Source organism: Falco punctatus (assembly GCF_963210335.1).
Source record: "Falco punctatus genome assembly, chromosome: 6".
Taxonomy (NCBI): domain Eukaryota; kingdom Metazoa; phylum Chordata; class Aves; order Falconiformes; family Falconidae; genus Falco; species Falco punctatus.
This window is the reverse complement of record NC_137585.1, coordinates 33,963,479-33,979,568: the sequence shown is the minus strand read 5'-3', so window position 1 is coordinate 33,979,568 and position 16,090 is coordinate 33,963,479. Positions and strand designations below refer to the sequence as shown.

The window sequence follows — 16,090 nt, the reverse complement described above, 5'->3', positions numbered from 1 at the left end:
CCTTTCCTTCTCCCCTTCCGCCCTCCCCTTTCTCTCCCCTCTTGGGGCCCTTTCAGGTTTAATTTGTGCAGCCCACACTAAACTGAGCAAGCTGTATGTTTAAAAATGTTCGTGTGCTACTGGGATGTGGAGATTATCCCTTTGGGAAAGATACTGGGACTGATTAAAAATGGAGACTGAGATGCTAGAGTGAGAACTGACATCTCATTTTGCTGGTAGAAATGGTACCTAAATAGTCTAGATTCTCTCACCTCTTCAGGGAATTGTAAAGTACAAATATGTGGAGATACTCGGTTAGAAGAGTCAGCAGCCTTCTTCAGTCTGGGAATTAGCTCTGATACCATGGGAAACTCTGTCCTGTCATTGTCCTTGTCCTACGCAGCCAGTCTGTATTGAAAATCACCAGGACGTCTGTGTATATGTAGGTGGGTTGTGGATGGAGGAATTCTGACTGGCCAGTGAGAAAAGCAGTTACCTCTCCAACAGAGAGCTGTTGCAGAGCAGCTATGGTAGGAATATGTCTTTCAGAGCCAAAATGTTCAGGTCCACTCCTGCCATTGCAGCCTGTGGCCTGGCTAGCTCTAGCAGAGTTCCTTTTCGTGGTACTGTAGGTAATAGCTCTTTAGAGCTGGGGAGGTTTTGTGTTGGGTAGTGGCACAGTTGTTGGCATGGTTTTCACATCCCCGCTCCTCTGAAGGTGCTACTCCTGACGTTTATGAGGAGGACCCTGGGCTTAGACTCAAGATAATGGGTGGAATTAGTTTTTGGATTTTGTTGTCTTGTATGGAGGGTCAAGTCTTGTAAAGGTGCTTTTCCCAACGCAGTTGCAAGATGTGCTCTCTGAGCACAGAGATATTCTGTGTGTTTCTTCGTTCTTACATACACTATTGCATGCGCAATCCTTTAAAAATTGATCTGCCTCATCAAGCGTTCCTTTGTAAAACTGTGTCAAGGACTACAGAGGGTTTGGGTTTTCCCATGTCCTAAAACACCAGCTTTACAGACCACTGACTTTGCAACAGCAAGCAAGCAAGTAAACGAGCAATGCTTAGTACCTTTTCCCTCAGAGTATGGCATGTAAGAGGCTGTCACATTGAAAGGGAAGACTGGCCAGGGTCACTCCCTGTTTCTTCTGAGAAAGCTCCTTCAGAGCTTCCATTGCAAGTGGAGAGAAAAGGCTTATTTAAACATGTTTTAAGGACAGAAACTTTAGTAATGACGAATCCCCGTAACCGCTTGGTGCTGCAGTGCAGTAACATCACGTAACATAAAACCAAGCTCCCAAGTCAGGTTAGAACTCTTAGATTTCTGGTGACTCTGCTGTTAACAGGTGGTTCTGGTCTCACTGTCAGAAAGCAGGACGATAGAAGAGAGGACTTCACCAAGGTAGATAGTGGTGCTTTTTCCTATGTTATTGCTGCCCAGAGCCCTCTGATGGAGCTCAGGAAAGAGTTACCGTAATCCAAACATGAAATTACCCTTTCAAACAATTTCCTTGGCACAGGTGGAATGACTACAGTGCCCTGTGCCTCACGGATTAGTCATGCTTTTCACTGCAGTGGTTCTGTCCCTTTACTGCGAAAGGCTTGCCCAGGCTGCGGAAGGGATGGCAGAGAGTATTTCAGTTAGGACTGGAGTGGGGAAGTTAAATTGAATCCGTAGGGTTGTGTCAAGGAAGGATGGAAAGGAGTTGAGCTGGCAGGGAGTGGTTAGTGGTAGGCAAGATGAAGGGGAAGTGTCCCAGATTTGGGCTGCTTTTTCTGCATACATGTTATGCACCAATTTCTCATTTTCCTCCTCCTCCTCTTCCTCACTCCTGTTTTCTTTCCTGGGGCAACCATCCTGCTAGCCATTTCTTCTGTGAAGAAGGCATTCCATCTCTTGTTGGATGCATCCCGCTCTGACAAGACACCTGAATTCATGAAACAACGTGCCCCAGGATGCAGAGGGCTTCATTTCGGATCATAAGAAAGGTTATCTTTCTTCTACAATGGGGTCAATCTGGGCGGCGGGGGGGAAACCCAAACAAACCCACCCGTGCGAAGACTGCTTCTGCCTGTGAAAAGCGTGCTTGCATCCACTGGAAAGAAAAGGCTGGTGAGCCCCGCCGCGGGCTGTTTGTATGATTGTTTCTTTCCACAGCTGTGTTTTTTTGAACTGCTCTTCCTGTGTTCTGTTATAGAATAGTCTTACAGGAACCAATCATTAGCGCTAAAATACCTCAGGTAGGAGTGCCAGTGTGACCTGCCAACCGATCAGATTGTGGATTGCAGTGGAAAAAACTGAATTATACTAACCATTCCAGCACCACATTAGAGATGGGAACAGAGGCTTTTTTAGGGCAGTGCAGACTCACGTGTGATCCAAGCCCCCGCTGTAGCAGGGCGGCATGTGTCCAGATTTCACACCGAGTGGCATTTCATTTTTTTTAAAAAAAAAAAAGTAAATTCAATGGAAGGGTTAACCAGGTCATGCTTGTCCCATTACCATGTAGAAGCACCTGCTGCAATGGACACCGTTGTCCTGTCACCTCTCTTAATTCATTCATGCTCATTCCTGGTGCACATATGCCACCCTTCTAATAAAGAAATACTGGAAATGGTTCTGGCCCTTTCTGCTTTTTAACTTCTGTTACAGGGCAATTTGGGGGTCAAGACACATTTGAGATACAACAAATAAAAGACCCTAAAATTGGGCTCCCTGCCTAAACTTGGCACATGCTCAAATGTATCTTAACGGGTACCATGAGTCACACATTTCTCCAGGGGTGTGGGAATGCTTGTGTCTTAAGTGGTGTAAAGGCTCTGAAGTAAAGAGAGCCAGCAACATGCTTTGTGCCCCCATTTAAGGCAGCAAGGGAGAAAGAAAAGGGAGGCTTATGCAATAGGATACACTGATACAGTAAGCTGTAGTTTTGGATTTCCTCATGTTCTCATTGGATTGATCGCCTAACGTGGACCTCAAGAGTGGAAGAGAAGATGGAATTAATTTGAGCTGAACCATATATTCTTAAAGAAAGTGCTCATTTACTTATACTAACGTGCTCATTAATTGGAATGCTGCTTTAACTGGGATTGCAGCTTCCTGTATATGTTATTTTGCCATGTTTGTGTTGCTTCAGAGAATATATAATATTGAAAAAGCTATCATCTAATGTTAAAGAAGGAATTAAAAAAAAATACTGTCCTGCTTCGTTGATGAGCCAAGGATGATAACATCACAGAAGAGTAATTTTAAATTTGGGCTTTTGTGAATACTTGAACAAATATGGTTGTTTTGACAACTGAGATCTATAGGCACAAGCACTGCACATTCACTTGGGGAAAGGGGTTTAGAACAGCCCCCAGCAACACTGGCAGGATATCCAGAGAAAGAGAACTTGAATTAAAATAAGCAGCATTTGGGGTTGTGTTCATCTCACTCACGTGCTCCCCAGACAATCCAAAAGACTGTACCAGAAGGGACCAATCTTGATTTAGACGGTTCTTTCGGCTGTTACTTACTGCCCAGTAAATATGCATAAGCCTTTTCCTTAGTTTCTCTATTTCCTTGTCGAGGCAATTTTTAAACTATCCCTTTGCTAGAAATTTCTCTGACCTAACATCTGTGTGAGAAGCTCAGCCACACTCATTTCTTTTGAGATGAGGCTAAAGATTTTAAAAATTGAACCTAGAGGTGTAAACCTGCCCTGTGGAATCACTTCACTTAAATAGATGGAGTGGGAGTTCGCATGACTGTCCTGGGTTTCAGGGATTATGCCACTCAGTGGTGTCTTCTGTTGCAGTTTGGCTGTGGCACTGGAGGATTATGGTACAGCTAGCAAGTTTTGTGGGTTTTTTTTAACTATTATTATTTCTTGAATTAGGAAACAGGATTGTTCACGTTTGTTGAAGATGCTGTACTCTGTTATAGATTATATTTACTAGAGTACCTGAAGTGAGTGGCATCAGAAACCACTAGGGGTGGCAGGACTGTATAGCTGAGGTTATGGATGAGCTCTGCATACCAGTTAAAGTTGTGTGTGAACAGGAATAGCAGGAGAAAATAACTGGTGCATTGGACAAGCTGAGCAGGGCTGTAGATGCATTGATGGAGTTATGGGTGGGTCCTGGGTTATGGAGCATCAGCTGGGTAAGGCAACCTGCACAATGTCTCCTTTGCTCTGTACTGGTTCCAGAGCTTGCTGGAAGCATTTATGAAATCATGAGTAATAGTCGCAACTTTCCTTCTCTTTCCTTCACCCTCTTTGGTGTATTTGGACCTGCTGGTCATGCTAAATACATCCCTGTGTCAGAAATCCCCCAGCTGTCCACACTCATTGCTCCTATGACAGGAACGTACCATGGCCATTATAGTCCCCATTTTTGGTTTTATTTGAAGTACACACAAGTAGAATTTGCAGATTGCTTTGAACTGAGCAGGTCTGCCCCTGCGTGTGTACCTCTATCCTGTGACTTTTTTTTTTTTTAAATTAACAATAGCTTCAATTTTGCATCAGTGCATGGTTAAAAAGCAATACACATGTCAGCTATTTCTTAACTTCATTTCTCCAATAAATTATTTCTCCTGTTTTTTTTGTTTGTTGTGCAGTTGACTGAAGAAATGTTAACATCCCGCTCTAAATCTCTCAGTGGAGTCTCTGTTCCCTTCTCTGATATAACAGATGGGTTATTGCTTGTTATAATTATTAACATTGTGGTGTGGGACAGGGCTAGGGTGGGAGCCATTCTGGGGGGCGAGGGCGGGATGCTGCGGGGAGTCGTTAAGGTTGGAATGTTAACTCCAGTGGTGACTGACTGTTTCCGTAATAGCAGGTTGTTGTGGCTGCACGCTCTAGTACTTGAGGCTGTGTACTTCACTGAGCTTGTGGTAGAGCCTAGGGCGAACTGCTGTCCCAAGAGAATGCTGGGATGGATAGAACTAGCCAATATGAGTCTGAACGTGGTGACTTTGCTGGTTGTTCTAGCTCCAGATGTCAGCATGCTTAGTTTTTAATTTTGATTAATAAATGTTACGCCATTCCCCCTCCCACACCTGATTCCAAGCCTTCTTTTCTATTCTTCTTTTTTTTGTTTGTTTTGGTTTGGTTTGGTTTTGTTTTCCTTTATGAGAGACATGAGTTAAAAGAGAATTACATGATAACCCTTTTTGGTTTCAAACTGCATCTTGCTGTCATGTTCGGAGTATGTGCCAGGCACATTTGAAATGGCTTTTGATCTGAAATGTGGCTGGCAGGTGTGGGGCAGAGTGGGAACCGGGGTGCTCGCTGAAGCTGGCTGCCCTGCAGAGGGTGTGCCAGGCAAAAACGCCTCGTGCGCCATGCCCAAGTGACAGACCCCGTCGAGTTCAAGAAGCTCTTCATCTTAAGGGAATACCACAGCGACATTGGTATGAAGTTTTGTCTTAATTTGGTGAGGCCGAGGGAGGTTGGATTTGGATTAAGGCTGCATCTCATTCCTCTTGTCTCCGTCATGTTTCAGAGGTGGGAGTAATGGTGGTGCACTGATGGTGTGCCAAACCCAGGCTAAACCTCCCCAAACCGTCAGTCCAGAGTGCAGGGATTGAAACAGCTAGATGAGATTGAAAGGGCAAAACTGTAACATGACATCTCTTTCAGGCAGTGTGGAGATGTTTCAGAGGTGTAGATTTGTGGTGTTCTTTCTGTTAACTAGAAGATTGAAGGAGGCTGTAAGTCCCTCTTCTCCAGAGTAGGGAAGGGTCCCCAGACATGTTTTGGATAGCATGTTAGCGCTCATGGGGCTAACGCAGGCCCCACAAAAGCAACAAAAAATAACTTAAAATCATTACTTCTAATGTAAAAGCTACCTAGCCCAAAACTGAACAGTGCTGAGCAAACGCACAGTCCTGTAGTAGAGCTGATCTTGTACTCTTAATGACATGTACACAAAAGATCTATAGGGAAGAAGTGGTAGAGGTATATGTTGAGTTGATTCTGGAGGTGAAGAGCATAAGTCTGCCTTTTGGTCCTTGAAACTCTGAAATGTCAATTGGAGGGGAAAAAAAAAAAAAGCCAGGAGCAATCTGGAATTTTCTGATGTTATTTATGGCTCATTGTGCCAATGAGCAAATCAAAGCCACGGTTCATTTACCATTGCGCTCCCCCCCGAGTTAACAAAAATGTGTTCAGAAGTGTACAATAAAGAAATAATATCTCACCTAGGCTTCAGAGCCCTCTGTTCTGCCTGCTGTGCAGAGCTGCCTGCCTGAGACGGGTTTTCCTCTGCTCCAAGAGCTCCTTGTGGGAGTTCCAGGAGATAACTCACAGGTCTTCCTCTGGGTCAGGATTCACATTTTGCCAACCCAGCTGTAAGTACGTTTTTAGTAACTACCTTTTATCAGTGTAAGCATTTTAAAGACCTTTACTACAAGTGTGTAGCCTGGGCAGAAATGCAGCGGCAATACAGACTGTTGTGGCGTAGTTCCCCTGACCTGTTTCCCTTTTACATGGAGAGAGGAGAGAACAGTCTGGTTGGTATCAATGTCACTTTGCTTGTTGCCAGCCCTGAGACTACCAGGGACTGTCTTCTCTTAACTGTCTTTTCCTGATAGCTTTTTGGCTTCTTTGGCTATTGATACTTCTCTGCTTCTGGACCAAATGAAATGCTATCCTTTTGGGTTTCCAAGGGTTAAAAAGCACAAATTTCTAAAATACGCACTTCACAGAAAGTGCCCGCCTCCGATTTCCCCATCTTAAGAGGTCATAGAAATTACATTGCATGCAAGATTTCAGCTCTCTTTTGGTTTTCAGTTCCTTCGTGCCAAATTTAATTTCCTGCAGGGGTCTAACCGTGCTCAGGCTTGCTTTAGTTTCTTCCTTCTGATAAACAGGGTGATAGAAGAGTCTCCCTGGTCCTTCTGAGGAAAGGAATATACATGAGTTAATGGGTGATGCTTGCAATAGACATGACATGGCAGCTGATGCAGTTTGAAACACTTCCTCTTCTTGTGATGTGTGTGACTTTTTTTTTTTTTAATTTATTTTATTTTTTAATGCTCTGCGTGGGTGGACAGGTATCTGTAAAGTCAGTTCTCTTCTCTCCTGCAGGGTGGATATGCAGCCTACAGATATGCACAGCCTGCTACTGCAACAGCAGCCACGGCCGCTGCAGCCGCTGCAGCAGCTTACAGCGATGGGTATGTAAGGGGGCGGTGTCCGTGGGGGCTCCCTTGCTGTGCTCAGGGATTCAAGGAGCAGTGATCCATTACAGCACTTCTGCTTCTTTCCCTGGGCCTTTGTCTTACTTGCACTCGCATGTGCACATATGCATGCACAATCCAACATGAAAGACTTGAATGCACAGTTTGTCTCTCTGCTTCTGGGCAGTATTGCCCTCCGATGTATGTAAGCTGGCACAAATCCTGGCCTCTTCCCTGTCCTTGTGATTCTCTGCACAAAGGAGGCAGTGTGGTTACAGCCTCAGTCAAAGGACCTAGCCTGTCTTGCCAGGTCCTTGCTCTGTGACTCTGGGCAGGTTGTTTAATCACTGGGTGCATTCCTCTCCCCATTCATAAAGTAAAAATTACTCTGCTCATACAGTACTCTAGGATGCTTTAACGTGCAGATCTGTATGGATCCAAGGATTATCAGAGTGCTTGCCTTAAGATTTTTTTTTTCCATCTCCTGTGCAGTGAGGCTGTGTTTTAATTCTAGCATGTGCAAGACCATGAAAGTTTATATTCCCTTCTCATTCTGGAGAATCCCTCACTGCTTTCCATTTAGCAGCTGTTACCATGCCAGTATCACTAGTGTCAGCAGTCACTCTCCTCCCAAATTGCATCATGTGAGGTAAGGGATGCACTAGTGTCATTTTCAAAGGTACTGACCTCTTTCCTACAGGTCAAGCTCATGGCTTCTGCCACATTCCTCCTTGTAGGCCATTCTCTCACCCATCTCATGTGATGCATGGCAGCATGCCCCTAGGATCTCTTTGAAGAGGGGCTGCCTGAGTGCATGTGTGTGCATGTATGCATACATGTGTGTAGAAGGGCACGCTGCTTCTTCCATCGCCTGTGGTCAGACAGCTGTATCTCTGCCCTCCAAAGTGACGAGTTGTTTTGGGTTTTTTTCTCTCTCTTTCTCTTTTTATATCTTTTCTCCCTCTTTTCAGTTATGGCAGGGTATACACAGCAGATCCTTACCACGCCCTTGCCCCTGCCGCTAGCTACGGAGTTGGCGCTGTGGTAAGTGTTCTGGTTTTTTTCTTGTGCTGTTTCTCATTTCCAACACGGGGAACAACCGATCACTGGGTATCGGGTAATGAAACTTCACCCAGAAATACTTTTTTTGTGCAGGAAGGAGGTCCTTGGCTGCAGTGCTGCATTCCAAGTTGTTCTGCATTCATATATTTGTGTGTGTGCACTAGCAAAGGCGCCAGGTTGTAGGAGACCAGTTACTACATGGTCTTGCACATCACCTAGTACAAAGGAGGTGGTAGAAGAATGACTGTAAATGGCAGGGTCCAGAATGCTGTTGGTGAATCAGTAAAACTGTATCAAGGTGATACATAGAGCAAAAATCAGCAATAGTTAAAGAGATGCAAGACACCTTTTCTTGCCATTTTCATTAACTTTAAAGGCTTGTGTTGCATGCTGAGAAATCAGTTCTAGGAAGCGAGGGAGTAAATTGTTCTCATTACATCTTGCAACAAAGCTGCTCCACTTGGTTCCCACTTCCACTAGTGGAAGGATGCAGTGTCCTGCCTGCCAGCAGCAGTTACGCAAGGGCAGGAGCAAGGTGTGCTGGCATTGGCAGGGGGTGGAGCAGCTTGCTGAAACCACATGCTTGCCCATCTGCTAGCCAGCGCAGTATCTGTGCTGCTGCAAAGGCTGGAATACAAATGTGTTCAGAGAAAAAGACACCTAAATATAGATATCTGCAGAGTAGTGCCTCAGTTTGAGCCTCAGATCATCGTGTGGATTTTCCTTAAGTGTCAATGAAGGAAAAGCAGGTACTTCTAGGATACCAGGTCATCGTGTCTATTCTAGACCTTTACCTTAAGGTGAGGTGAAGAGCATCCTAAAAGTCTTGGTCTCTGCTATGTATAAAAACAGCCTAAACAACTGGCTCAGAGACGAGGACTCCTGGGTCTTCTCCCTGGTGCTGAACTCCCTTCAACTGAGGCTTGCCAAACTTCACCTCCAGCTGGCTGGCCATGAGCATGTCCTCCTGAGACATGTCCTTGGTGTTGCAAGCAAGGCTCTCCTCTCTTGCTTCTTAGAGGTGCTGATGGTGGTGGGTCAGTACCCAGACATGTCTGTTAGTCCTTCTGAAAGAATTTGGGTGCTGTCCTGAGTATTTCTTCACAGTTCTCCTCCTAACAACCTCTTCTGTCATTTAATTTCTACAGGCGAGTTTATACCGAGGTGGCTACAGCCGATTTGCCCCCTACTGAAGTGACGTGAGCCCCCTGCAAGTGGGACAGCCCCCCCAGTTCATGAGGCCTGGCTATTGCAATATTTACTAGTAGAGGAACTCTATAGCAAGACGAGGAAGAAAAACAAAAAAACAAAAGAGAAAATACTTTTTTATACCTCACTATGTTCTTCGAATATGTATTTTTTTCCTTTAAATTTCTGCCTTTAATTCTTTTGTTCCAAAGATTGTGCATTTTTTTTGTTTTGATTTTTTTTCGTTTGTTTTTGGGGTTTTTTAAACTGTGGTAAAAATAATGCATTTCCGTGTCTGTATGTTGGTGCATAGCTTATCCTACCAATCACGGAAAAGGCAATTAGTGATAAGGAAAGTTGTTAGAAACTGATATCATGCAATTAATCAGGAACACGCAGACAGAGTTACTTCCCTGGGTCTGGTGCTTGGTGCCTATGAGACAGGACGACATGAGGGAGAAGTCTCCACCTGCCGTGTTTCTGGTCTGCAGAAGGAAGCACTCTTTGGCTGTGGCTGGGACCTAAATGCTGGTGGGAAATAGTCATTTACATTTGGAAATGAGGGAAATGCAGAGACTTCCCTCATTTTTATCACCATCCGATGTGCACAGGTTTGGGGCAGTTTCAGCAGTGTCAGTAGTTTAGACTTGGCAGGAGAAGATATCCTCAACCTGCTGAAAGACTGCCTGTTACCTGCTATACAGGGGACAAGAGTTGGAAAGGTGGTTTTGATGAGGATGATCTTTCACACACACCCCCAACTTATTCTAGCTTATTGTTCAGCACTGCTGGTGGCTGCAATTATTTTTAGTTTTCCTTCCTCCTTTCCAAGACCTTTCTCATTTGCTGTCCTTTCGTCTTCTTTCCTTGCGGAGTGGCAGATGCAATGCAGCATCACACAGAGTACCTCTGTTGTGGACAGCAAGCGGTTAAACTTGTAGAGGTGAAGTGCATGCAGCCTTGCAGAGGAAGAAAGCTAGCAGAACCACCATGCATCAGTGCTGTTCTCGGGTGATCTGAGGTCCAGCGTTGCAAGGTCTCTCCCTCTGTTCACCCTGAGGTGCTTAGGCGCTGCTGGAAGTAATCTGTTTCAAATAACATGAGTGAGGAAAAACAAGTCATGTATAAGCTGCTTGAGGTAAGGGGCAAGCATGAGGTTTGTGTGGGGGAAGAGGATCTCTTACATCTTAACGTTGATCCTAAAGTAGTTTTGTTTCTGTCAGGAGTTTGAGGGGAGGCAGAAGCAGTTTGTGCAAACTCTGAACTCATAGGAACTTCCCACCGCAAGCTATTTCAGGCTCTTACGTAGTTGCGTTGAAGCTTTGGGTCTGTTTTGCCCAGCCTCTCTTGGAAAGTTCTGTACCTGGTCTGCTGAGTCCATATAGACACTACATATTGACAGATTTGGAAGCAGAGAGGCTCTTTACGGGAGGGCTTCATGACTCCCCAAACCGTCTCCCTTCTGCTCTCATGTACGGTGATTTTGCTGTGTTTCAAAGTCAGCGTTTTCAGATGACTTGTGTGAGCTGTGCTGTGATGGGGAGGGAGTTACTGTTCTCCAGACCTCCCCACTCAGCTCCTGGCACCTAGAGTGCTCCCAGTAACCCCAGCGACCAGAGGCAGGGTCTCTTAACTACATGGCAGAGAAATGCAGAAGTGTGTTTTGATTCTGCTGCCTTGAGTACTGGGGTGAGCCCCGCTGCCCTGAGGAGGGCTGCTTGGAGTGTGGGTTTGTTGGTGGAGCCTCTCCAGCTCCTGTTGTACACCTGCTTCTCCATCCACCACTGATAGCAGGAGGTTCCCTATTCTGTTTTTAACACTAAGCAACGTCAGCAAGCAGAGCTCCCAGGGAGGTGTCCTGGCCCAGCCACGCACAGCCAAGCTTTGCTTTTTTTTTTTTCCTCCCCCTCTTCCTCAGCGATACACATAGCCTCTCTGTGCTCAGCAGAGAGGAGGCACCTCAAGTGGGAAGAATGGGGAAGCCATTAGTCAAGCTAGAGACCCTGAAGCTATTGATTCTCTGGAGGAATAGCTAGATAAAGGGGACACCAAACTGCCAGCCTGTTGGCCACGTTTTTTGGGTTTTTTCTTCTTTTTTTTTTTTTTTTTCCTGGTTTTATTGTTGGGTTTTAACTTTTTTTTTTCCAAGCCAAAGTTTGGTTTGTTGCTGTTATGACAATTTTTTTGTTGTTTGTATATAAATATTTTAGTTAGCTTGAAAATGGGGAGGGGGGAACAGGGTCTTGGGGCTTTCACAAAATCTAGGAAATGAGGGGGACTCGGGGTGTTTGGGGGCTTTTACTGCCCGAGTTGGGGTAGGGGAGGGAGGACTTGTGGTAGAAACAGTCATATTCGAGGGGAGCCAGTTTCCACTGCAGGGCAGCCAGGGGACTTCTGGAGCTGAGATGCAGCAAAAGCCTCTACTGGAGTAGTTCTACCCACCTGTGGGTGGAGGGGCTGCGTGAGGCTGTCCCTTCCCTTGTCCGCAGGCAGTTCCTCACGCAGCAGGTCTGCAGGCTGCGAGCGGGAGCAGTGCAGCTTGCAGAGCCCGACAGGGGCAGCTGCTCACCCCACTGCCCCTTTCCTATGTTTCAGTTCAGCTGGTTCTGACTGCAGCTCCCAAAAAGCTGGCTTCTCCCTCCCCGAGCGTCCTCCCCTGCCCTGGCAGTGCCGCTTGCTATAACCCCACTGCTACTTGGCCTCCCTGGGAGTAGGGAGGCCAGCCCCATTTCTGCTTCTGAGCAGAGTCTATGCATGGCAGCTTCAGCCCACTCAAGTATATTAGGAGCGTGAGGGGTTTAGTGTAGAAGCGCCCAACCTTTGCAGGGCTGTGGTCCCCTGCTGTATGATCTCAGAGTAGTACCCACTCTAGAACATCCAGCCTGATTCCTCCTGTATCCGAGCCCAGCCTGCACTGGTTGCTCCCTGCCAGGCTCCTGCAGTGCATTAACCAGCCAGTGTCTCCTTGACTCTGAAGTTAATGCTGCAAGACCCCCGCTGAGGAAGGTTGCTGATAGCCCAGCATCCTGCTCTCAGCAGGGAGCTTCAGAGGGGACACCGGGATGCTTGCTTGGCTGGGAGCTGCAGGTGGCTTGCTGGTTCCACATCTCTGGAGCACCAGACCTCCCAAAACCTTGCATGCCAGCTCAAATTTTGCAGCGAGGTTTCTTGAGTGAGTGTTGTGCTGTGGCAGGAGAGCTCTTGAACCTTTCTTCCCTCTTGGCAAACAATAGCTCTGGTTTCGCTCGGATGTGTTATGAATTGGCTTGAGATGCGTTCGGAGTAGCCGAGCCGTGGCTGTATCCGTCTTCTGATGAAGTGAGGACAAAACCTATATCTCCCTATGCAAAATGAATTACACTTAATGAATTATACCGGGCCCTGGCTTATTTAACTGATGGCAGCTAGTGCCTGTCCCCAAGATGGGTCTGTAGTCGCAGGCCCCTTGCAAAGCAGGGCTTGGCCTTCTGAGGGAAACCAGGCAGGCAGCCTGGCAGATAGCTTGCTCTTTGTCACCTTTTAGTCTGGTGGCACCTGGGATTCCTCTTGATGAAGAGGAAAAGTAGGTTTTTTTAAGTGTTGCTGTTTGTACTGTCTTGCAATAGGTCTGGCCAGCACGTGATACTATACTGATAAAATTTTGGATTGAAGAGTTGATTTATTTAATGTGCTGGTCTATCTTTCCTTATGGTACAGTTGTGCTGGTACAAGAATAATTCTACTAGTATAGCATATTCTCTACTGGGAATAAGTTATACTGATGCCCAGCATGTTAGCAAACTGTTGTCACTGTCCCTGTGCTAGGGAGGCTGCACTGGTGTAGGTGGGTTAGCTTTTTTAAGAAAAGCCATGACAGGACCTGGAGACAACGGGGAACTCTGTACGAGCCTGCTACAGCCGGCGTTGCCCAGGTTCAGCGGTTACGTGGATCGTGTGTGATGAGTTGAGATAGACAAAGCCATGTTTTAAAATAGCTGTGGCTTGGCTGTTTCAGTGCCCAAGAGAGAGCGGACTTGCCCAACGAGGAAGAGCACTAGCTCAGGAGTCAGAGGCCTGTCTTTTGGGCAGGGCTCTGTCGGTGCTCCTAAAGGGTCATTGCGGAGCGGTCGTGTCGCTGCTGGACTTCGCTTCCCTGTCCCTAAAGTGAAGTGGGAGTTTATCCCCTTTCTCACCCATTTTGAGACCTGTGGATGTGAAGTGCACAGCAAGAGCTGAGGAGGGTTATCTGAATAGCTGGCTCGAGTGCTAGTTGTGGAACGGTTAATAAAAGCATTTCCTTTCCCAAAAAGAGATGCTGGCTACTGGGGTTTCAGTTCCAGTGCCCAGAGTTTCAGCAGCGGGGAATACAAAGCTGAGCCTCCCAGTTCCTACCTACATTTTTCCCCAGCCCGTCCCTATCTGTATCTTCCCAGCCCGGCCCTGAAGGAGGAGGCAAATGGAGAACAGGCTTGGGGAGCACTTAGGAGCTTAATAAAGGGAAACTCAAACAACAGCTCTGGGGAGCGCTTTTGCTGAGTCTAGCTCCAAAGGGAAAGCAGGCAGACGGCCCGCTGCCTGTGACCTCCAGCCTGGCAGGGGAGGGGGAATGCTGTCCGTGGTGCAGCGGGGTGAATTTTAAAGTGTGTTACCTGTTTGCACTGTTTTCAAATAGGAAGGGGGGGTGGGACGGGACCCAACTTAGTGAAGATGATGAACATCCAATGTAAACTTCTTTGTGTTTTTATTTTGACATGCTCTTGGAAAATGTCAAACATTTTGTAGTATACACCAGTGAGACTTGACTCTTTGTTGCATAAAACACTATTTTTGGTGATGTTAATGTCTGAAAAGCCCCTTCCCTCCATCCCTATCTTACTGATTGTCCTCTCCGCCCTCCAACTCCAGTAAACTTCTCTTCTGCAATGGAAACTCCAGTCAACAAGGCAAGCAGGAGTCTGATAGCCAGAGTGTGAAATGGGGCCCTTTTCAAGTAGGCTCTGGGGTTTCTCCCTGGTATGCCTTGCTCTAGCCAGGGGCTGGCAGGTTAGCCCCCGTCCCTTCGCAGCATGTGCATCGATGGACGTCCCAAGTCCCATTTAGGCTGCCACGTCCCCTCTTCATTGCCATTGCTAACCCTGGAAGGCAACTTCTTGCTGGTGGTTGAAAGCACTGCCAGCGGTTGTCCCCTCTGGGTAGCAGGCTGCAGCTGGTCCAGGCTTGTGCAGTAGACAAGCTTCCTATGTTGCCTCTCAACTCATGGTAGAGCAAGAATGCATCAGCCAAAAATCTTGCCTGATTTTGCCAGGAGACTGCTGGTGTCTAAAACCGTCCACCCGAATATTCATTTGGCTGGCAGTCGATAAAATGCCAGTTAATCTTAGGAATGGTTTTTCTTTTTTCTTGTTTTGTTTTGTTCTGAAGTGGGTCAATAAATCTCTTGCCAGATTCCCAGTTCTCTGCTGGTGGAGGGGCTTGTTGCTTCCGCAAGGATTGAATTCCTTGCAGAAATCGGGCCTCCCACATTAGTAGTCTCAGTTTTGGTCATGTTTTTCTATTTTTCTGTTCACAGTATTTTGTGTGTGCGCGCGTGTTGTAGTTTTGGCAGCTTGATTTGGCTGCATTATCAAGTGACGAAATAATCCTCTTTACCCCAGGGGATATGATTTGTCTTTGGGTTTTTTCCTTTTTTTTTTTTTTTTTTCTCTTTTCAATATGATAAGTCCTGCTTGTAAATAGCTGGAGCTAAAACCTGGGGCCGATAGCAAATGAGAACCAGGGCTGTAGAGTGATACGGAGCTGGTGGAGTATTTTACTGACCTCACAGGCTGATCTACTTGAGACTTGGAGATTTTTCAGTGCAAGGCTGAGATGCCGCAGCACCTCCAGTGGCAGCAACGGACTTGCCCCTTCACGCAGTCTCCCCAGCACCTCCCATTGCCAGGTACCGCCGGGGAACTGGACGTGTCCCGAGTGGGATGCGTTCCCTTCCCCTGGATCATTTCCTAGGACGCCCAAGCCGCTTGCCCAGGGTCCCATTTCCCTGCTGACTCTGGAGAAGCAGTATCTGCATCCCAGGGCTTTGTGACAGCCTTTAACTTCCCGCCCTCCCTCGTTAAGTATCATATTGTATAGTAGCTTTCAGACCATACAGTATTCATTGGGTTATTCCTATTATTATCAAGTAGCTGGAATTGTGAAGGTCGGAGTAGTTAGATCTTTAGCTTTTATTCCTTTTTTTTGTATTACTATCCATGTGTATAAATTATTGATCATGTTGCTGGCTTTTATAAACTCTAAGCAAGGGGGGAAACCCTTCCTAACCCTTTGCAAATGGTAATGAAGCACTGTTTTTAAATAAAAGAGAGAAACACCAGTCTGCTGGCTCCCACGTGTTGTCTGTTTTTCAGTGACTCTGGATGAATTTTGCTGGAGCATCTCCCTGGCAGGTAAAACGCAAAGACGGGAAGCTGCTTTGAAGAATGAGCTGGGACGTAGGAGCTTCTTAATGGTGATAAAGGGCAAAGCCTTGGGAAGTCACGCTGGCAGAATCCCAGACCTGTCCATGCACGGAGCTCGCTGTAACCCCACACCTTTCCCTGCCATGCTTTCCCATTGCTGCTTATTAGCGGAAAAGGGCCATTTGTTTGGTATTTGAGAAGGAGGCTTCCCCCCCCCCCCCCCCAAGCCTAATCTTGTTTGAACC

At 46.5% G+C, this 16,090-nt stretch overlaps 1 protein-coding gene across 20 annotated transcripts in view; it reads left to right on the top strand.

Annotated features, from left to right (window-relative positions):
- The window catches only part of RBFOX2 (RNA binding fox-1 homolog 2), a 176,068-nt gene extending 160,308 nt beyond the window's left edge, over window positions 1–15,760 (top strand). For 8 of the 20 annotated variants that reach the window (XM_080392913.1, XM_080392907.1, XM_080392912.1 and 5 more), the window contains 3 exons: window positions 7,067–7,155; window positions 8,130–8,202; window positions 9,369–15,760. In XM_080392913.1, coding sequence (XP_080249039.1) covers window positions 7,067–7,155; window positions 8,130–8,202; window positions 9,369–9,423 — 217 coding nt within the window. In that variant the 3' untranslated portion in view covers window positions 9,424–15,760. Of the gene's footprint in view, window positions 1–1,849; window positions 1,974–2,182; window positions 2,226–4,590; window positions 6,328–7,066; window positions 7,156–8,129; window positions 8,203–9,368 lie in introns of those variants that run through there. The other 12 variants (XM_080392917.1, XM_080392916.1, XM_080392919.1 and 9 more) reach the window with 4 other exon arrangements.
- Window positions 15,761–16,090: the final 330 nt, after the last annotated feature.